General features: G+C 34.1%; 1 protein-coding gene across 4 annotated transcripts in view; it reads left to right on the top strand.

The window, feature by feature from the left end:
• LOC123302574 (serine-rich adhesin for platelets-like) overlaps positions 1 to 21,037 on the top strand; it is a 30,181-nt gene extending 9,144 nt beyond the window's left edge. Inside the window, exons 5-9 of one of the 4 annotated variants that reach the window (XM_044885551.1) lie at positions 1,996 to 9,787; positions 9,878 to 11,106; positions 13,432 to 16,978; positions 17,981 to 19,585; positions 20,509 to 21,037. In XM_044885551.1, coding sequence (XP_044741486.1) covers positions 1,996 to 9,787; positions 9,878 to 11,106; positions 13,432 to 16,978; positions 17,981 to 19,585; positions 20,509 to 20,561 — 14,226 coding nt within the window. In that variant the 3' untranslated portion in view covers positions 20,562 to 21,037. Of the gene's footprint in view, positions 1 to 1,995; positions 11,107 to 13,431; positions 16,979 to 17,980; positions 19,586 to 20,508 lie in introns of all 4 variants that reach the window. The other 3 variants (XM_044885552.1, XM_044885550.1, XM_044885549.1) reach the window with 3 other exon arrangements.
• Positions 21,038 to 23,426: the final 2,389 nt, after the last annotated feature.

Below are 23,426 nucleotides of genomic sequence, written 5' to 3'. Positions count from 1 at the left end.
ACCCAAATATAAAAATACATGTAATATATCGGTTAGAGTGACCGAACAAGTTGTGTGTTTATAACGACCAACAGTTCTCAGTCTTTTTGAATAATTCTTTAATTAATTTTGAGTTTTAATCGCTTTATTTTGAACATTCTAAACAGTAAAACCTTAAAGGGTATTCTGGTCTAGTCGACTCAATTGAAGGCATTTTTCAAACTAAGATTTTAAGAAAATGAAAAACATTTATGTAGTCATTGAAAAAAAAAAATCTTCGAATTGCAGGCTGTTGAATTAAGGGGGGAGGGAAGAGAACACGGCATTCTCGTTGACACGAGTCCAGCCCTTGTAGTGATTTCAATAAAAAAAATTCTTAATTAGGAAATATGTCGGTCGGGTCGTTATCGTCTGAACCTTGGTCAAAAAATAAAAAATTCACAAAATGGCGTCGATATGAAAAAAAATTCAGTTATATCCCTTTTTTGATCGTTTCGATTTTGTTTACAATACTTAAAGAGATTTATAAGGAAGATTCCCAACAAATTTTAAAGAAATCGGTCGAATAGAACTTGAGATGTTATGTCAACCACTTCCAAAAATGTAGTTCCAAGAAACCCACGTTTTAAGTTTGAGAGACACTTTCGGCAAAGTAATTCGGATAATAATATTACTCACTTTGGATTAATCAGCGATCCCAGATCCATTGAACCTTCTTCTAATTCATATGCAATATCTTGTACAGTTATTTCTGCTAACCGAGCTGTTTTGCCTTCTGTTGAAGCAACAGAAGCTCGCAGTACAGAGTGATTAATTGAAACTTGTTTCCAGAAAATTCTGTGATTCTGATTTCTTCAAATTTCTAGGCCAGAATACTACTTTAATATTGTTATAGCCGGGTTTGACTGTATTTTATTTTATTTTTTTAATAAAATCGTTTTGCGTACTAAGGGCATATCTGGTAGGGTTCTTTAATTTGACTAAATTACTTGTACACCCTGTAAAAATTAGTACGGCAGATAATTTTGGAATAAAATATCAGTAGTTTCAATTTAGACTACCAGATTTTGAAAGTCATTGTTACGATTTTAAAATGTTTCAAATAAAGGTTTTAAGGTTTCGTTTAAGAGTAACACATAAAAGTGATCGATTTTATGAGTAATGCAAATATGATAATATTTTACGAAATTAACGAAGGGACCCGGGCGGTTATATGAAAGGTCAAAATAAGTTCCTAGATTTTAAAGGTACGAATCCTAAACGATATGAACTTTTTAACACTAGACGATTTTCTTAAATCAAATAAATTGATTCAGCATTCTTTGAAATATTCGTGATAAGCTCAAAATCTGAATCGATTTATTATGCAATTAGCTAGCGTAGTCATTTTGCTGGGAAAATCGACTTTTTTCTCTTGGATCGAACTGCTCTATTTTTAGTTAACTCGAAATTGACGGATGGCTGCCCTACTCTTAAAATATGATTTATATTTATAAGGTCAAATTCAATAATTTTTATCCTCTTGAAAAGTTGGTTGAAAAAAAGAAGTGGGGGTAAAAAGAAAAAAAGTTTAATTTAGTGAAAAAACTTACTTTTTTTTCAGCTAATTTTGCCTCAAACGGGATGGTTGATTCCATATGTGACTGACACTACAATATAAATTATGTTAACGATTTTAGTTTAAACCACCACCCCCCCCCCCCTAAAATCCACTTTTACCATCAAAAACTTTTCTTTTTTTTTCCATTCATGGTAAAGTTTTTCGTGGAATCACTCCCGAATAAGCTTTTGAGCTTATGAGATGAGAATAAAAATTTTTGAGTAGGTTGCTTTTGAAGAGATGGGAAGAAGCATTAAAGTCTAACCTAACCTTAGTTTTAATCGGAAGAAATTTATTAGTATCGCGTTAAAAAGGAGCATTTGGGTTCAATAGATAAACATGTCAGATTAAATCGGCAAATTGATTGGGCTAAATAAAGCTAAAAAAAATTGTTCTCAATTAAATCTTTGATTTAGTTTTCCACGAATCGTGAGGTGGTAACATTTGTAATTGAATTATACATACGTGGTTTAACAACTGACGCAAATGCATTAGACAAAGCGAAATGTGTTTTGAAAGAGCCAGAAACTGTACGAGAACTCGGTAATAAATTATCACGTGTATTCCAAGAGGTCGCATCCATATTCCCTGAATACGAGTTACGCCGTGAATTTGTATTAAACGCATTCTGTGTGAATCCATGTGCGGAAACATTTAAAGTACTTGAGAATGTGGCGAACGATGCGCCACAGCCAAAACCATCGTCAGCATTACCTGATGATTGTACGTGGCATAGTCTAACAAAATCAGGTACGCATTTATGTTTTACATGTGGGGGGCTATTCTCACATGACGACGATAATTGGGTAGAGGAAGTGCAAGTGTACGAGGAACCTGATCCAACAAAGTTATTGGATCCACAAAAAACATCGTTTGCTCCGCATTTATGTGATGATCTAAATGTGGTTTTATCCAGCACTCGTATACAACAGTTACATTGGAATTTGGATCGAAACGAAATGTTTACGCGATGTCGTAACTACATTGAACAGTACAAGGACTTAAAATTAATGTTATCCAAAGAATTGGAGTACTTGAACATCGATTATAATCAGTTTAAGGACTTGCCAGGAATCAATTACGCAGATGATCCATATGCAGGGGTTGAAAAAGGCTACGAACATTTTATTGAATTCAGTGAGGATGATGAATTCGAGGAGGAAGATTTTGAAGATGTTCGATCAGATTCTAGTCGAAATCGAAACGTTGCACGTTCAAAGAAATCTGAAGATAGTCAAGATTCACGATCAAGGAGGAAATATGATTCAGATAATAGTGAGGATTATCTACCACCATCAAGTAATGTTGGGCGTCCACGCAAACCAGTTGATCCAAACGCACCCAAACCTAAATTGGGTCGCCCTAGAAAGATTATTGATGCAAATCAACCAATTGTTGCAAAAATTAAAACTGAGAAAAAACGTATTGTTAATCCATCAGTTAAAACCGCTAAAACTGATTTAATTGATTTAACGAAATCCGATTCGAGTTCAGGTGTTGAAGAATATTTTAATTCAACCAAATCCTCTGGTGTGCAACATCATCTTTCACCGTTCGGACCATTTGGACCCACTGTAACTACACGTGCTCAACCCGTAACACCCAAGTATAGTGCGATTATATATCCTAAGCCTAGTACCATTACAACTGTAACATCTAGTATTCCTGGAACATCGAATACTTTGGTAACATCTGTATCATCTGGTATTCCTGGAACATCTGGTACTTCGGTAGCACCTGTATCATCCAGTGTTCCTGGATCGTCTAATACTTCGATAACATCTATATCATCCGGTATTCCTGGAAAATCTTTTACTTCAGTATCACCTGTATCATCCGGTATTCCTGGATCATATAATACTGTGGTAACATCTATTTTATCCGGTATTCCTGGAACATCTAATACTTTGGTATCACCTGTATTATCCAGTATTTCTGGAAAATCTTGTACTTCGGGATCACCTATATCACCCAATTTTCTTGGATTCTCTAATACTTTGGTACCGTCTGTATCATCCGGTATTCCTGGAACATCTTGTACTTCAGTATCACCTGTTGTTACAACTACAGTGAGTAGTAATACAAATACAGTGAAATCTTTACGAGCATTTAGGCCGACGATTCGTAAGCAAGAGAAAACATTATTTTCACAAAAGTTATTAAGTACTGCAAATCTATCACCACAGTCAACTGGACCTGGGTCTGGGTCTGGATCACCTTCGACGCTTACACCGTTGTCTCGACCTGTTGGTAATTTAAATCCTGGTACATTAGCAATGCGTAACTATTTAGTACAAAAATATGGCAATATTCAACCAAATATACCTGCTGCGCATTCTCAGCAAGTGTCATTAGCATCAACTCTTGGAACAGCAGCTACTGCTTATAATTTAAGTTCAACGCTAACAACACTTGGATCCATAGCACAAAATTTAAGTTCAACATCTATATCTACAGGATCTACCGGTCTTAATTTAAGTACTACTACAACGACAACACTTGGATCCACGGCTCATAATTTAAGTTCTACAACACTTGGACTGAATCCTCAAAATTTGAGTTCAACATCTACAACAATTGGATCTCTGAATATCTATAAGCAAAGTACAATATCAACATCAACGCTGCTGGGTCCAACTGGCTCTACTGGCTACAAACCAAGTAATCCTAATCCTAATCCATTAAGGACTCAAAATTTAAGTGGTACATCTACTTCACAGAATTTAAAACTTGGATCTGCTGTGAAGAATTTAAGTACAGCATTTGGACCTAGTAGCTATAATTTAAGTTCACCTGAAGTATCAATATCAAAAACATTACAGGAAGCTATGGCTTATAATTTAAGTTCTACCTCCAGGCCTCCACTTCCTACACCTACAACTAATTTAAGTATCACATCTTCTGGTTCTGGTTCTAGTCCTAGTGAACCTGGTTATAATAAAAGTACTTATCAAATGGCATCAACAATCGAGGATGTGATAAAAATGCACTCTATACCATCTACATCTACATCTACATCTACATCTTCTAGTGATCATTTGGATCCAACAAAACAAGTGAGTTCGTTAGAAATTACTAAATCGTTTCATGACCCACAAACATTATTGCACAACTTACTCGCAAACCAAGTAAAGAAACGTAAAAGTGAATCAAGTGATCTAACAGACCCAAATAATCCGCTTGTTAAGAAAAAACGACCCTACACACGTAGAAAACCAAAAGATTCAACTACCATTACTAGTACGAAATCATTACAATCTGTGATATCTGATATACGTTTTGCTCAAAATACTAATCAACAAACAGTTCAAATTGAGAATCAACAAAATCAAAATAAATCGTTCAACAACGAGTCAATTACCATCACTAAAGTCATTGTTGATTCTGAACAAACATCATCAAAAGTCAATGAAACAAAAAATCAACAAACTATTGTTGAGTCAAATACAAGTCAAAATCGAATGGAAACAAACGAGTTTGATTCAAATCAACGTTTAATGATACCATCACCTTCTACCAATCAAATAAAGACTCAAAATCAACGAACAAATGTGAACGAGTCAACAATCGTAACAAGTCCACAAACAAATCAATTTAGAAACGTAGATTCGATGTCAATAACATCGTCACCATTATTGACATCTACAGGTCAAATGGAAAATCAAAATCGTACAAAAATCAATGAATCAACATCAAATCAACAAAATGTATTACCATCAATGAAGAATCAAATAGAAACGAAAAAGATTGAATCAACATCCGATCAACAATTTTTATCGCCATTTATGAAGACTCAAATACAAACAAAAACGAATGAATCAAATTCAGATCAACAAATTTTATTATCATCTATTAATAATCAAATAGAAACGAAAAAGAATGAATCAATATCGGATCAACAGTTTTTATTACCATCAATGAAAGATCAAATAGAATCAAAAAATAATGAATCAACTTCAGATCAACAGTTTTTATTACCATCTACGACGAATCAAATAGAAACGAAAAAGATTGAATTATCTTCGGATCAACAATTTTTATTACCGTCAATGAAGAATCAAATTGAAACAAAAAAGATTGAATCAACTTCCGATCAACAATTTTTATTATCATCTATGAAGAATCAAATAGAATCAAAAAAGAATGAATCAACACCGGATCAACAGTTTTTATTACCATCTACGAAGAATCAAATAGAAACGAAAAAGATTGAACCAACTTCGCATCAACAATTTTTATTACCATCAATAAAGGATCAAGTAGAAACAAAAAAGATTGAATCAACACCGGATCAACAATTTTTATTACCATCAATGAAGGATCAAGTAGAATCAAAAAAGATTGAATCAACATCAGACCAACAATTTTTATTACCATCAATGAAGGATCAAACAGAAACGAAAAAGAATGAATCAACACCGGATCAACAGTTTTTATTACCATCAATGAAGGATCAAACAAAAACGAAAAAGAATGAATCAACACCGGATCAACAGTTTTTATTACCATCTACGAAGAATCAAATAGAAACGAAAAAGAATGAATCAACATCGGATCAACAATTTTTATTATCATCAATGAAAGATCAAATAGAATCAAAAACTAATGAATCAACTTCAGATCAACGGTTTTTATTACCATCAATGAAGAATCAAATAGAAACGAAAAAAAATGAATCAACTTCAGATCAACAGTTTTTATTACCATCCATGAAGGATCAAGTAGAATCAAAAAAGATTGAATCAACATCAGATCAACAGTTTTTATTACCATCAATGAAAGATCAAATAGAATCAAAGAAGAATGAATCTACAATTGATTCAACAATATTATTTGATGATACAGACGATTTTGACGGATTCGATCATTTACAAACAATTTCTCAAATTGAAGCAAATATTAACAAGTTAGAAAGTTTTAGTCGTGAACAAGAAAAGAGTTCAACTGTTGTTGATTCAAGAGAGATACCTTCAACGTCATCTATCAGTCAGTCTATTGATGACGCTAAAAATGATCAACAAATGAAACAAGTTATTGAAATATTAGAACAACAAAGTGATATGATTGCTACTGAATTGTCAAATGATTGTGAGAGAAATGTACTAAAATCTAAAACTCAACTAAATGTAAAATCATCAACTGAATCAATTGTTCAACAACCTAATGTTAACGCTTTTGCGATCACTTCGACAGATACAGATACAAAATCTTCAGAAATATACGAAACGAAATACCATCATAAACAAGTTTATCAAAATAGTATTATTTCTCAAATTGATTTCTCGGATTTACTGAAATCAACAGATTCAGCTGAAACAAAACAAAGAACCCATTCAGAATTTGAGAATTTATTTAAAAATTTGGAGGATGATCAACATTCCAACAAACAAGAGTCAGATTCAACGGATCAGAATCAATTACAAACTCATTCCAAATGTGATCAAAAAATCTTACATTCCGATGATAACGAGTCAAAATATTCACCAAAACATCATTTTTATAGATTTTCTTATCAAAAAACTGTGGAAGTAAAATCATCCTCCAGTAATAAAGTTCTTGAAGTTAAACCTAACGAAGCTAAGGGAAACGAGACCAAAGAAATAGAAGAGGCGAAAATAACACCAAGTGGATCTTCGACATTGATGTCAACGAAGCGTGTCACACCTACAAAATTGTTTAGTTCACTTGACGAAGAATCATCAAAAAATTCACGCGAAAAACTAGCAGATAATAAACCCAAAACAACATTGCCAAAATTAACAGATAATAAGCAAAAAACAAGGCCCATTATTTCACCAAAATTAGAAGAGAATAAACCACAAACAACATGGCCAATCATTTCACCAAATTTAGAAGATAGTAAAACAAAAACAGCATGGCCAAGTCCTTTAAAAGGTTCTAAAGATCTCTTCGAAAATATTTTATCAGAAATAGATCAAGCAGAACCTTCAAAATTACTCACAAGCGAGGAAATACCTTCGCAACCGCCCAAAGTATTTTCAAGTTTGTTAGAATATTCGAAAGACGAAGAAGATCCAACTATGTTACGAGCTGTATCACCTTCTTCCTTAGATATTTCATCAAAAAACGATGAATGTGATTTTTTTCGGAACGATCCATCCGAAAAAAACAGTACCAATAAAATTACCACATTTACAGAAGCCTTAAAATCACTTTCAGGGGAAATTAGTCGAAAATCTGACTATTCTACAATAGATGTTAGTCCGCGTAAAGTTACAAAAGAAACTGAAGAAATACCTGAAAAACCAGCTCAGCTTGAATCAGACACGAAATTATCATTTGCAAATTTTTTTAATAAATCGCCTCCGAAGATCAAGGAGGCGATTATATCAGAGAATACAGAAACACAGAAAGATGTTCAAGTTTCAATTTCAAAAAACATCGAAAGTATAATTGATCAAAAATCAGTTACAGAACCGAATACTTCAACTCCCATACCAAAAATTGTTCAAATTGAAAAAGTTACCAAGCCACCTCTTAAACTTTCTAATTCTGTAGAGAATAAACCTCAATCCAACCCAACCATAAAACCTACAATTTCGGCTACAATTTCAAAAAACGTAGAAACAAGCAAACCCTGTAGTAAAACGCAATCGACACAGACAACAATTTCTCAAAATAAACCTATTATAACCTTAACAACTACCGGTTGTGAGGTAGAAGCTAGTAAGTTTATAACAGCATTAAAGGTGTCAGTATCTCAAACAGCTACATCTGGTGTTGAAAACAAACAAACACAATCGAAGGTTACATCTGAGTCAAAACCAAGTGCCTCAGGTCCAAGTGGTTTAAATTTAACAGCATTGGGTAATTCTTTACGTCTTATAAAAGAAGGTGACGAATATCGTTTTGTTTCAAAACCAATTACAGCATCGTCTTCGTCTTCTTCTACAACATCCTATAACAATTTCTCATCATTAATCACAGAAGTTAAGAAGATTAGAAAAGGCCAAGAAGCAACTGCAGCGCAACAAAATAAACAAAACCAGGAGACTCAATCAACAATTTCTCAAAATAAACCTATTATAACCTTAACAACTACCGGTTGTAAGGTAGAAGCTAGTAAGTTTATAACAGCATTAAAGGTGTCAGTATCTCAAACAGCTACATCTGGTGTTGAAAACAAACAAACACAATCGAAGGTTACATCTGAGTCAAAACCAAGTGCCTCAGGTCCAAGTGGTTTAAATTTAACAGCATTGGGTAATTCTTTACGTCTTATAAAAGAAGATGACGAATATCGTTTTGTTTCAAAACCAATTACAGCATCGTCTTCGTCTTCTTCTGTAACATCCTGTGACAACAATTTCTCATCATTAATCACAGAAGTGATTAGAAAAGGCCAAGAAGCAACTACAGCGCAACAAAATAAACAAAACCAGGAGACTCAATCAAAATCCATCCATCCAAAACCTGCAACGAAAACATCACTTACAAATTCGCTTCCATCTAAAACGAAAAATGATAAAAAATTAAAAAGCATACTTAAAACATCCGTAGATGTAAAACAACCTCCAATAAAAAACACTCAAACGGTTTTAGCCAAACAAACGGTTCTAGCCAAACAAATTTTATCAACTCCTACGAATGTCATAAAACCGGGAACCTCGGTTCATGTAAATAATCGTCCTATGACTGTAAAATCAATTTTATTTGCACCTACGAATATTTTACCATCAAAAGGTACCCAGGGTAACAAATTAGGGAATATTACTGTTCTAACAACCACTCCACTGACAGCATCTATTACAAAACCTACAGGAATACCAGGAAAGTCAGTTAACAATACAAATTCCACGATCGTAAAACAAACGACTGCTCCAGCGGCAGCATCTATTACAAAACCTACAGGAATTCCAGGAAAATCAGTTAACAATACAAATTCTACGATCGTAAAACAAACGACTGCGCCAGCGGCAGCAACTATTACAAAACCTACAGGAATACCAGGAAAGTCAATTGACAATACAAATTCCACGGTCGTAAAACAAACGACCGCATCTATTACAAAACCTACAGGAATTCCAGGAAAATCAGTTAACAACACAAATTCCACGATCGTAAAACAAACGACTGCTACAGTTTCATCATTTATTACAAAACCTACAGGAACTCCAGGAAAAGTAGTTATAAATACAAATTCCACGATCGTAAAACAAACGACCGCATCTATTACAAAACCTACAGGAATTCCAGGAAAATCAGTTAACAACACAAATTCCACGATTGTAAAACAAACGACTGCTACAGTTTCATCATTTATTACAAAACCTACAGGAACTCCAGGAAAAGCAGTTATAAATACAAATTCCACGATTGTAAAACAAACGACCGCTCCAATGACAGCAACTATTACAAAACCTACAGGAATTCCAGGAAAATCAGTTAACAATACATATTCTACGATCGTTAAACAAACGACCGCTCCAGTGGCAGCATCTATTACAAAAACTACAGGAATTCCAGGAAAATCAATTAACAATACAAATTCCACGATCCTAAAGCAAACGACCGCTCCAGTGGCAGCATCTATTACAAAACCTGCAGGAATTCCAGGAAAATCAATTAACAATACAAATTCCACGATCGTAAAACAAACGACGGCTCCAGCGGCAGCATCTATTACAAAACCTGCAGGAATTCCAGGAAAATCAATTAACAATACAAATTCCACGATCCTAAAACAAACGACCGCTCCAGTGGCAGCATCTATTACAAAACCTACAGAAATTCCAGGAAAATCAGTTTCGTTAACTGATAATACAAAATCCACGATCGTAAAACAAACGGAAAGAAAACCACTGATACGAAAAAGTGAATTTAAACCGTTAACAACGTTTACGAATTCATTAAAGATAGCACGTGAATCAGAAACAATTAAACAGGTACCAAAATCTGGTAAATTGATAAACATTTGTAAAAGATCATCAGATCCGATAATAAATATCACCGAATCCGATGATGATATCGAAATAGCAATAACAAATCAACAAGCACCTTCTAAAGCTAACCAACAAGCTGCTCCGATAACATTTACGAATATATTAAAAAATCAAAGAGTAACTCCTCCATTACTCAAAAAAAACAATAGCCCCCCTTCACCGATGAGTATTGAGTACGAAAATCATGAAGGAGTTAAACAAACCGTATTCGTACAAACAACCAAACATTCTGGAAAGATTCAATCAAAGAGTTCCGATTCTCAATCATCATCATCGAATGAATCGGATTTTACGGTTGTGCGTACCTCAAATGGATACCTTGAAGTGAAACCAACAGCTAAATCAAATTTACAAATGGCGAAAACATTTAAAATTGAATACGTTCACCAGAATGACAATGTCCCAGATCTTGTTCCATTCTCATCGAATACGAAACGTACGGAATTAGGTAAACGTAAATTAATAACCGAAAATCAGGCACCATCTTTAGGTACAAAGCGTTCTAAGAACAGTAATGCTGGCGAAGGATGCAGTGGAACAATGGATTCTCCTCATAATTTTCAGGTAGGGTATTTTACGTATGTTTTGCCAGGAAAAATTGATAGGATTCTACAAGGACTTTACCGATTCCTTGTAGGATTCTAACTTATTTTCCTTTTTGTATGAATACTTGCTTTAGTTTTGATGTATTTGATTTTAGAAGCTATTGTTGATTTTTTTCTTTTTTTTTCTAGATTTATTATTCCTAAATCACTTCTACTGTTCACAAATTTTCCTATTTTCAGCTTTAAATATTTCAAGTAGTACTATTTTGAATGTGTTTGATATAATTATTTTGTTTTAAGAGAATTTTCATTTTAAATGTACAAAAATTTCATGTGATATGTAAAATAGAATTATTTTAATTTGTTTATAAATATAATTTTAACACGTCACTCAGAATCCTTTTTATTTTTAACACTTTACCGATGATACTGACACAAAATAGTTCTCTTCAAGAAGCCATAGGTTGAGTTATTATTCCAGACTAAAAATGGTAATGCAATAATGATCATCGATGACGGTGACCATACTGGACTTAAGGGAAGGTTTAAGGGGTTATATCCAGTTGCGAGACTGAAAGGTCATTTGTTTTACATAAATATAAACACCTTTTCTTGGATATTTCTTTAATTTAAGATCCCGTTGTTCGATTTCAAAAATTTGATATAGTTATTACTCCTGTAGGTGATCTCCTGGAGGTACTCCAAAAAAAGAAGATGAGACATTTTTTCTTCCTCCTCCTGACTGTGACAGCTCCTGCAGTAGTCATGATACACTATCAGGCCCAAGCGATAAGCATGCCTGCCGCCCAAAATGTGTCCTGTAATAGCCGCAACAACTTTGCTAACAGTGACATTTAAAACACTCAGTTAAAATTTTTTTTGGATGCGTTTATTTTCTTCAATATTTCTCGGATCATTCCGGAAATGCATTGGATTCTTTCAAAATTCTAACTGGATATAATCCTTTAATCACAGAAGATGGTTAAACACTAAACTGGGCTATATAGCTCCGAGGCACTATCACGAATAGTAATTTTTAGTGCAAGAGCAACCAAGCTAGCTCCAGAGAGATAAAATGCACATATATAACGGCTATCGGATATATTGACCTTGCTATGGGTCGCTTCAATATCTGTATAGCAGATTTTGACTATAAGTATAGAAGTTAAGGAGCAGGTTCATTTTTATTGATCTCGACAGTACATTTTCAACAGGATAGCTTTTGAGAATCCACGTAACTGACGCAACCCACCGATGATCATTACTGTTACATCTGGTACTATAAAAAAATCAATTAATATACAGAGTGTATCAAAAAACTTACAGTGTGATCAAATCAAAGTAAGTCTTTTTAGTCTAGTCAATAAGCATCATTTTGGAAATAATCTGTTTCTAGTTCTCGGAAAGTTATGATCAAAGTATCATTTTCGAAATTATGTTTAGAAACTTTTCTTACACAAATGAAGAGGTTGTTGTAATAATTATAAACAATTTAATACCATCGATCGATAAATTTTCGAGAATTGGACCAGGTTTGTCCCAAAACGATGCTTGTTGACTAGACTATGAAATGATAGAGCTTCTTCAATGATAAAATTCAATTTTGAGAGTCAATCAAAGCTGTTCCAATTTTCTGAGATCTGGGATGAGAATGATATGATACGCTCTGTATATTTGACTATTTAAATCCCTCATAGTTTGGAAAGGTTATCACAGATGTCTATATTTCCCCAAAATGCAAGAATTGATCAGCGATCACCAAGCTGAACTCCGAAAGAGTTACATTCAAGCTAAAAGAGTTAAATTTAAGTATACATATACGAAATAGTATAAGTTTAAAAATTGATTTCTGAACATGATATGGTTCATTTTTATTAAGCTTGATTGTACAATTTCATTTGTGTAACGATTCTATCACAAATATGTCGAATTGTAATTGAGATCAGAGATGGACATTATTCGAATAACCAATAATCCATAATGTTTTTATTCACGAATAATTTATCCGCGAATAAATCATTCTTTAGTTTATTCGGATAACAGAAACATTCCAGGAAATTGTGAAGCCGATGAGCTTGTTAGAAATGAGAATATTTTAAAAAGACCAATCTTAGATGGCTACAGATAATTTAGTGAGGATAAACCAAGCACCAAAGCAAATTTGGGAACGGAATTTGATAGTGACAAATATCCTATTATTTTAGGTAGAACTTCAACATTAGTATATCATTGAACAGAATATCTCGTGAGAGAAGGTCGTGAGACCATCTGCACTAGATACCCTGTTTTAGTTACAAGTATTTCTTTCGTTCAATTAAAGCATAATTCTGATTTTATTCAACAGGAATCAACAGGAGGTGCGCAACAGAACCCAAGGAGTAGCCCAAGCCCATCAACGAATAATGTATCGGTGCAACAAACGACAACGGTACCGAGTTTATCCACAATTGTCACATCACCAAATATAGTACAAAATTCGTCGAATACAACAAATGGGAGCACAGTGTCAGTGGTACGTAGCACGTCAGCAATTATCACCAATTCAACCACATTATCGTCATCAAATACAGATACACCAACTCTGGTCAACATGCTGATACATCGACCTACGATACGCACTCATAGCCATCATCAAGAGATGACTGGAGCTGGAGCTGGAGTTACAGCCACAGCCTCTGGTGCTACTAGACTGAAACAAATGTATCATCAATCAACAGTGGCAGTCAACAGTGCAGCGGATGAATCACATTCAACAGCGGTGTCAACTGTAACAGTGAGTTCAACACCTGTATCAAATATAATACGTGCGACTGCAACTGGAGTGACTTCAAATCATCAAGTATCTGTAGCTGGTGGTCCTGGTCCTGTTGGTACAATACAAGTACGTGGAGCTACAGCAGGCACAACATCAGGTACACCTCATCTTCTATCATTTGTTAACTCATCCCAACTGTTAAAATCGATCTCAACCAGTGATGGTGTCAAACCGTTACAACTACTCTACAAAATATCCGATGGTAAAACATACATAACACCTGTTTCCTTATCGGCTTCCTCGTCTGTTAAAATGGCAACTGTGAATAAACAACAAACTGGTGAAATTGTTAAAGTTGAAGTGATCTCACCCACATCCAAGTTAACATCCACACACACACACGCAGGCGCAATCGGTTCGTCATCAGCTCGATCGGTTTTTGAAGAGACTTATGCTAAATTCATTCATATTGGACGTACAAATCAAACACAAACAGTTAATAATAATTCAACATCTGCGCCTGCGTCATCATCTAGTGAAAGTATTACAATCACATCTAGTGCAGGTACAGCTACAGCTACGGCACAGCTAAGTACTTTACCAAAATTTCAACAAGCATTTGGTAAAACGACAAATTTTTCGAATAGCCAAACAACACGTAATACTGATCAACAACCATTGCTGTTGGTTAGTAAAATGGGTGGTGCGAGTGTTGTTGCAGTTTCAAGTGCACCATCTTTATCGCTACCAGTTACTTCAACAATTACATCAACCACATCAACACCCATCACTGTGGTACCGGTGTCAGTGTCTGTGTCAATTGGTAACACAGTTGGTAGCACTACTTCGACAATACAGAGGGCAATCAGCAACAGTAATCAGCAACAACAACAAATAAGATTGATTAAAACAACCAACAATATCGCTAACAATAAAATCGCTAACATCATTGAGAACAAGAACGAAAGTAATGATGTTGACAGTAACGCATCAAACGATAGTTTACCACCTTCCAGTGCCAGTCAAACTGTTAGTTTAGTAGCCAGTCAAAGTCAAAATCAAAGTAGTGGTGGTCAAACTACTGGTCACAGTCACAGTCAAACAGTTTTAACACCAATGCGATTAGCTTTACCAATTGTTCAACGAACTGGTGCTGGTGGGATCCCAACGACACGTGTAATGACACCTGTGTTGTTACGCCAACGCGTTTTACTTACATCTGGCACCGTTGGCACTCCAATACGCTTGCCACAAAATGCCCGTGTACTTACTAGCAATATGAATGCTCTCGAACCTGCTGTCAGTTCATCCACATTAGAGCAGCTACGTGAATTTGATAAAGTTTTCGAGAAGGTTAAAGAACGTAGCACAACCAGTACAGTTCAACCAGCAACATCTGTGTCATCAACAGCGACAACTGTTGTTACAGCAACTGTGCCATCAACGACAGTTTCAACTGTTGTTTCCACAAGTTGTTTCGTCAGCAAGTTAGAGAATTCAAATACAACAGCTGACACATCAGACGACAGTACACAGACATCGAATCGATCGTCGACACCTATAATGGCGACATTTCAAACAGCGCCCCATATTGACACATCAAATTTAGTTGTTGGATCTCAACAACAGCGCGTTAGTGTTGCATACGTTTCTGGTCAATTGGGGCAAACGATATTATCATCACCTGTTGTCGTTATGCAACAACAACCGATGTCAATGTCGATGGCGTCGTCAACACCTTCACCAGCACTTAGTGTGACCTCACAAAGTAGTTCTTCAAGTCCATCATCCAGTAGCAATGCTAACAATAATCCCAATTCCATATCGTCTTCCAAATCAACACCAATCAAATTAAATGCAACAGTGAACAGTCAGACAGCGGTCACAGCGGCCTCCAAAACAATTAAAAATAAACCGATCAAACCGAACACACAAGCTAGTCCATTAAAAGCATCACCCGTGCCAAAACCACAACAGAAACCTCAAGAGGATGAGGGTACTGCACAAAGAATATATTCAATCTTAGCTGAATACGCTGAACAGTTACGTAATTCACCAGATTTAAATAATAAACCAGCTCCACGACGACGGTCGAATCCACCAGCAAATCCTAGTCAAAATTCAAAACGTAAAAAATCATCTGGTGGTAAGAAAGTATCGACAAGCGGTGGTGGAACTGGTTCTGGTATGGAGATGAGTCCAGGCACGATTGATGATCATCGTACGATCGGTAGTGAAGACAGTTCATGTGGAGTACAATTACATTTGTCACAGCTACAAGATTCACCGTCACAAGCGATGCTCAGCATGGACGATGCACAATCCACCGAAGGTTCAATGGATATACCAGGCATGCGTGGTTTACATGGCATGGACAATTCAAACGATTGTATGGACCGTCCGTCATCCTCACAATCGGCATCCGCTGTATCTGCGACTTCTGTTTCTGCGACGTCTGTATCTGTACCGACCAATGTCAATGTAAGTGTCTCTAGTGCGCATCAAACCCCTCAACAAACCCATCGACAGTTAATACTCACTGACACATCCAATTCAACGGGTAATCGTAACGTCATCATTACTGATTCCGTCGTGAGTGAAGCTTTGGCACAAGTTGGTAAAATCACAAATACCGCCACTGTTCTGGTACCTGGAAATTATTTGTTGCCCATGTCTATGGTGAAAGGGGGTCATCAAATAACAATTGTCTCCGGTGGTAGTAAAATATTAGCTGTGAAGCCTTTAAAATTACCCACAACTTTATCGAATAATCCGGGTGCGGCTGGTACATCGCAACAGATTACCACACAAGTTTTAGTTCCAACATCGAATGCTCAGAAGCTCTCAACACAAATATTAAATCGGACAATGGTATCATCGAGTGAAACGAGTTTCATTCGAACCACTCAATCTGCTACTGGTGCTGGTATTTTAACTCTGGCTGATACCGTAACGACTCATTCCAGTTCGAATAGTTTGGATTTTAATTCAAGTGGCGCTGTTTTAACGGTACAATCGTCAAATCACAAAAGTCATTCAACGTCAATGCTAGCGGAGACGAATAATGGCAACCATCGAAACACCTCCCATGCCCATCAATTGCAGCTACAAGTCAACGATCCAACAACCATTTCAGGTATTTAATTCATAATTTTGAATTGTTGTATAAACTAGGGATGGATCCTCGAAACTTACTCAGCAGATTCAATTCAGGTAGTTCGAAAATCTTTAATAATCGATACTTGAAATTCGAAATTTTATCGATACTTGATACCAACAAATTTAAAATATTATTATCCCTGTTTTTGGAATACAGGTTGTTTCAAGAGTAACGGACGCCCTTGTGCATCAGATAGAAAATACAATTCTAAGACGAAAGGTTCTCTTCCAATTTTTTATCTGATGCACGGATAATTAGCTATTAGTTAAAATAGACAGCCAATCAGGAAAGCGAAGTAAGAAACGAATAGTAAGAAACTGGCGTCCGTTACTCCTGAGACACTCTGCATATATCAAACAATTAGGAATTCTATCTAATTATTCTTGCTATTTAATAGTTTTCGAGTATCCCATCTCTGGATAAACAAATCTAGACACGAATTTGAATGGGTTGTTATCGTTTGGGGATGAAGGGGGGGGGGGGGGTGAGTTGAGAGTAAAACTAATGTCTAGATATGTTTATAAAGTTGTAAATTTGAAGTGTTATATAAGTATTTAATGAATTTGTACAGTGTGGATTATATAATTGTTACATCTCTTTATATTTTATAAATTTTTTTTTTTTTTTTTAAGTTTTTTTTCTTTTTTTTTTATCCTGTAACAAAATACCCAAAATTTATTCGCTCAAGGACGTTCATTCCTATGTTTTTTTTAAAAATTTTTTCGGCTAGAAACCCTAAACTCGCACTTGAAACGAATCTCAGACCACTCTCCATTAAAAAACCTTTTTTCTTTCAACAATTTGAGATCAAACCAGTTTTTATACGATTGATAGTTTCGGAGATACAGCTTTTCAAAATTAAGCTATTTCTTCAAGCCACCTAAATGAACCCTTAATTAATTTTCTTAATGATTAATCTTATGCTATAATTTATTTATATATAATTGATTTGATTGAGTAAATTATTTGAATTTTTAGGTTCAAATGGACCACTATTGAGCCAATTATGTAACGAATTAAATGACAATGGCAACCATTCATCTGGTATGATATTAACGGATCATGGGAGTGCATCGAACGTCATAAATGTGAGTCCAATCCACAACGGTAAAGTGGAACGTGATTGTATTAGTATCGATAATACCAAAAATAGTTTTAAGAAGAATTGGGCAAGCAACAGTCACAATCACAGTATAGACGGTATTGAACAGCAACACCATCCCGCAGGGGCATCGCCGATATTTAGACATAGTCCTGGTATGCAATATGCCACATCCACAATTGGATCTGACTCTCAATCAGACAAGAAATCACGTACTATTAACAATAATCATCAAAAACAATTGAGTATTCAAGCGCAGCGAAAACAGGCAGCTATCGAACGTGAGTTACGCTTACAAAAATCATTATCCGAGGAATGTGAAGATTTAGGTGTGGATGAACCAAGTGCTAGTGATTTATTCCCCGAAGCAGAGATACTGTTTGATAATACAAATCAATCGCCATCGTTTGGAGTTGGAGCTAATGTACTTTTACAAGATGTCGTCACGACGACTTGTAGCAACGATAATGATAATGATAACGACAACGATGATGATAACATCAACATCTTTACGAATACGTTAGATAATGGAAGTAGTCGAGACATGAGTCTAACTATGTCTATGAGTATGACGACTGCATCATCACAAGATATTAAGAACAAACTGAACGAGCATATCGATTATCTGCTAGTACAAAAGAATAAAATTAACAAGAACGGTACTACAAAATTCCATGCAAACGTTGTGGCCCAATGTAGCAATTCAAGTCAGTCTTCCTATGAGGATACCAACACACTTATTACAAATACTCCTCTTATCTCAGATGTTACAATCCCCTCCCCTTTACCGCAATCAACCTCCTACTGTCTACCTTCACCGTATCGTGCTGAATCGCCTTTAACGCAAGCAACGCACTCACATTTGTACACGTATTCAAAGAAATCAAATACAAAGTTAGCGGCGAAAAAAGGACGTAGTTACTCCTTATTCGAATCAGATTGTGAATTATCTTCCTCAAGTCATGATGACACAAACTCTCGAACAAGTTCGACATCGAACGACGCTAAAGATAATGATTCGTTATCAGATTCAGCATCTGAAGCACAGTCTGATAACAATACCCGAAAATACAGTCGTAAACGACCGTATAAATTGTACGTGTACGATGAAAATGGGGTAGATGCGTCATCGTTTACGTGCGATAAAGATGAAACACACGAAACTAGCACGCATACGCATCTAAACAACACACCGTCTAGTGATATTGATAACAATGAGGAGTCTATGTCAGCAATGTCTGCGGACATGATGGAAGGCATGTTGGAAGACTCATCGGAATCATCACCGCATTCGATATTATCTGATTCAGATCTAGCATCGATCAGTAGTGGATTACGACGTGCTTCGAAACGTGGACATGTAAGAAAAGGATGCCCTTGTTGTACGACGGCACAGGATACATCATCCCCACCAACAAAAAGAAAATTTGGTAAAAAAGCATTTACACAACATGGACATGCAGCAACTAAAAAAATCGGTGGTAAAAAAATTAGTTAACAATAAATAGTTTCTTTTTTTGCTATCCAAATATTGTGTAGTTACTTTTTGGTTTAAATCACTTATCTGATCTCAAAGTCTATTTATTTGTCATGTTAAAACGGAGCAACTGGGATCTGGCACCTGGCACCTGCTAGTTAAGTATCTTTTTAAATATTTTTGTACGACGCCACCTATTGAATTCTTTGAGATATTACAATTCTGGATATTCGATTGTTTTTAAAGGGTTGGCCCTGGTAGAGGAATGTGAATGAAATTCTCGTATTTCGATCTCTGTCTTTTTCACCATTTGTCAAATTTTCGATTTATGGACCAAAAAACATAAAAATTTAAGACGATTTGATGTTGATGAATAGTTTTCAAAAAGGTCCCTGAAATCTATCCCAGATTGCGCTCTTCGACTACAAAAAAAAAGAGGAGGAGCGCAAGAGCTGCGTTAGCTAAGCAAATTCCCTCAGAGATTGCAATTCGCTAGAAATACTTTAAAAAATGTTTGATAAAGTCGATTTTTGTACTTTTTGATTTAAAAAAATACGCTACGTACGCCGATATCTCGAAACTTCATGAAAAGCCTTCGAGAATGATGTCAAGCATATTTTGAATATAAAAATTAGACGATTCCAGTTGTAAATGAAATCATAACACAATCTTCTGGGATACTCAATCCTGGGAATGTATCCCAATCCTGGGGCTAGATCACACACACATTACGTACAAAAATACTTAAAATTAGTTTTGATCTTTAAAATGGCTTCTTCTTGAAGCCTCTGGATACAATTTTTTAATCCTGTGATAGCAATAAAAAAAAATCAAAATAATTTTTCATCACACTTCTGATTTTAATTCCAAAAACATTCCACAAAATTATTGTCAACAATCTGACCAGAATTTTTGTTTGTTTTTTAGATTTTTTAGCAATTAGCACCAAAGAAGAGAGAGAGACATTGATTTTTTGCTAAATGCCATTATTTTATAATTATTTTAAGTACTATAATTTTGTTGCTATTTTACGTAAAACTTAATTGCCATATTTTAAGATCTGTTTTTATGTTTTTGTAAATCCTAGATTACATTTTTTTTTTAATAATTGCTATAATTTTAATTACAGTCAAAACTGGTTAGACATTGAAAGGTTCTTACTCAAATTTGGTATTTTCTTTTTTTTCTCAGCTTATTCAGGAAGCGAAAAGGTCTGCAGTAAATTATAGAACAGCCTGTATAAGGATCAAAATTAATTTAATAATTTTCAAAGTAGTTTAATGGTCGTTTATACCTTTTTAATTGGTCACAGTAGCCGATTTGTTATTATAACCAATTTTGACTGTAATTAATTTGAATATAATTTTTTTTTATCGAGTACAATTCTAATAATTCGCCTAACTCTGAATCAAGTCCAAATAAAACATTTAAAAATTAGTTTTTTTTTTAATTTGCCGGTCGCATTATTTTTTAATAATTCCAAAATAATTAATTTCAAAAAATTATGGATTATCGTTTTTTTTGAACCTTGAATTAAGGTTGGACGAAACTTTTAATATGTACTTTTATTAATGCCATAGTTAAGTCTAATAATTTGCAGCGAAAAGAACAAATTACTTTTATACTGTTACCAAAAATTATTTTAAGAAAATAGTGTGCAATTTTTTTATTTTTGAGAAAGAACTGAACCAACTTTTAATTTTTTTAGAATATTAATTTTGTGTCATATACAGAGTGTTCCGTGACTCGATGGTCTCGACCTTAAAAGCGTATTCTTTGGAAAATTTTAAGTCAAAAATGTCTTATATATTTTTATCCAGAACCCAATAGTTAAGGAGTTATGGGCACTATTAAATTTAATCAACAAAGACTTTCGACTTAATATTATCCAAAGAATACGTCCTCAAGCTATGCTCATTGAATCACGGACACCCTGTATATATAAAAAATTAAAGTCGAGGACAAATTAGTGTATAATTTACAGTTAAATGATTTGATTAAACTTTTTGTTTTAAATCAGTTTGTGATGAGACGTATAGAAGTCAAAAGAAGGGAGAGGGGGTTTAAATTTTGAAGAAATTTCTGTGACACCTCAATAGACTTAAAATTCAGCTTTCTTAAAAATTTTGATATAAAAATAATGAAGCCTTTCAATAATAATAAAAAAAAGGAAAAAAAAAACAAAATATACCATTTTTTTTATTTTTCAAAAAGAAAAAATTTTCTATGGGATCTGTATTTTAAAATGTTTATATAGCAATAATTCGTTTTGTAAACCAGTTTTTTTGTTCCTTTGTACTGTTTTTTTATAGCTCAAAATCTGACTGTGATTTCAATAAGAAATTTTTTTAAATTAAAAAAAAAAAGAAAAAAAACAAATGTAAATCAAGATTTTTTTTTATATTTCTTCTCCAAAAAAAAAATTTTGTTTTTTGTATAGTTATTAAAAGTTGTCGCGAGATTATTCATAGTTTTAAAGCTTGGAATTGATCGTGTCCAAAGTATAAAATACAGTTGCTCAGGTGTCATATGAAGTCGATTTCTTTATTTTATTTTGGATCAAAAGTACCCTTAAATTTAATTGTTTATGAATTTCGATTAAAAAAAAAAAAATCCCTTATGAAAATTTTTGATAAAATTCAATTCATACAGTGTGTCGCATTTAAGATGAAGACACCCTAATACTTTCGTCGTTTATAATAACTTCATTTGAATTTTTTAAGCAGAAAAACTATTATTTTCGTAGACAAATTGGTCATAAAATGAATTATGAATAATCTTGATGATAATGACACGAATGAAATTTCAATCAGATTGATACCAATTTTTAAATTTGACGTAAAATCCAAGTCGTACTATTGCTCTGCTCTGTGTTTTTAAGAAAAAATAATTGAAAAGCGATAAAAAAAATAAAATAAAAATATAAAAAAAGAGTTTTTTAAATAAAATGTAGCTAACTTTTGTGTTCCACTGTTGACTGTACATATAATATATATCTATGTATATATAATATAATAAAATATATAATTAATAATTAATATATTAATAATATAATATATATTAATTATTAATTATTATACATTAATTAACACTTATAAATAAGTAAATAAGAGATATTTTTAAATTTAAGGCTAGTCGATTTATCGAAATATTTAACAAAATATAAATAATACCTTTACACAATACAAGTACAAGGTATGCCAAAAATCATACACTCTTTTACTAACTATTTATATACATGTATAGATATACAGGATGTTCTGTTAGTGATAGAAGAAAATGATACCAGTAATTTAAGCTTATCAAGACAAATGGAAAAGCTCTTTGCCAAATTTCGATCTAAGGCCTGTTTCGGGGGATGTGGCTATGGGAAAAATAAGCCAAAATTATTTGTCTAGCGTGTTTTGTCTTAAGCGGTACATTTTTAAACCGAGAGTATATTTTTCGTCAAAACTAGACATAATAAGCTTGAAAATGAGGGGTAAATCATGGAATTTGATAAAGGAATAAGGAATATAAGAGTAGGACAGAAAAAAACTTGCTAGAGTAATAATAAAGATCATTAAATTTGTTAGTAGGGGTAGTGATGACTTTTGGAATACCTTGTGTAAAAAAAAAAACTTTTTTCATGTAGTACAAAATCTACAATTTTAGTATTTAAAATAATAGTCAATGCGCGATATTGAAAAGAAATAAATTGGAAATTTGTGTACACCTCTGAAAATTTGACATGACAATTAATGGAGAATCATGAATTCCCACTTTTGATGTATGAAAATGAAGGAGGTGTAAATAAATAAAATTTTGATTTGTATCGCATGGACTACACAAAAAAAAAATAGGAT

Source organism: Chrysoperla carnea, chromosome X, assembly GCF_905475395.1.
Source record: "Chrysoperla carnea chromosome X, inChrCarn1.1, whole genome shotgun sequence".
Taxonomy (NCBI): Eukaryota; Metazoa; Arthropoda; class Insecta; order Neuroptera; family Chrysopidae; genus Chrysoperla; species Chrysoperla carnea.
The sequence above is the reverse complement of the archived record's forward strand: the minus strand, read 5'-3'. Positions and strand labels throughout refer to the sequence as shown.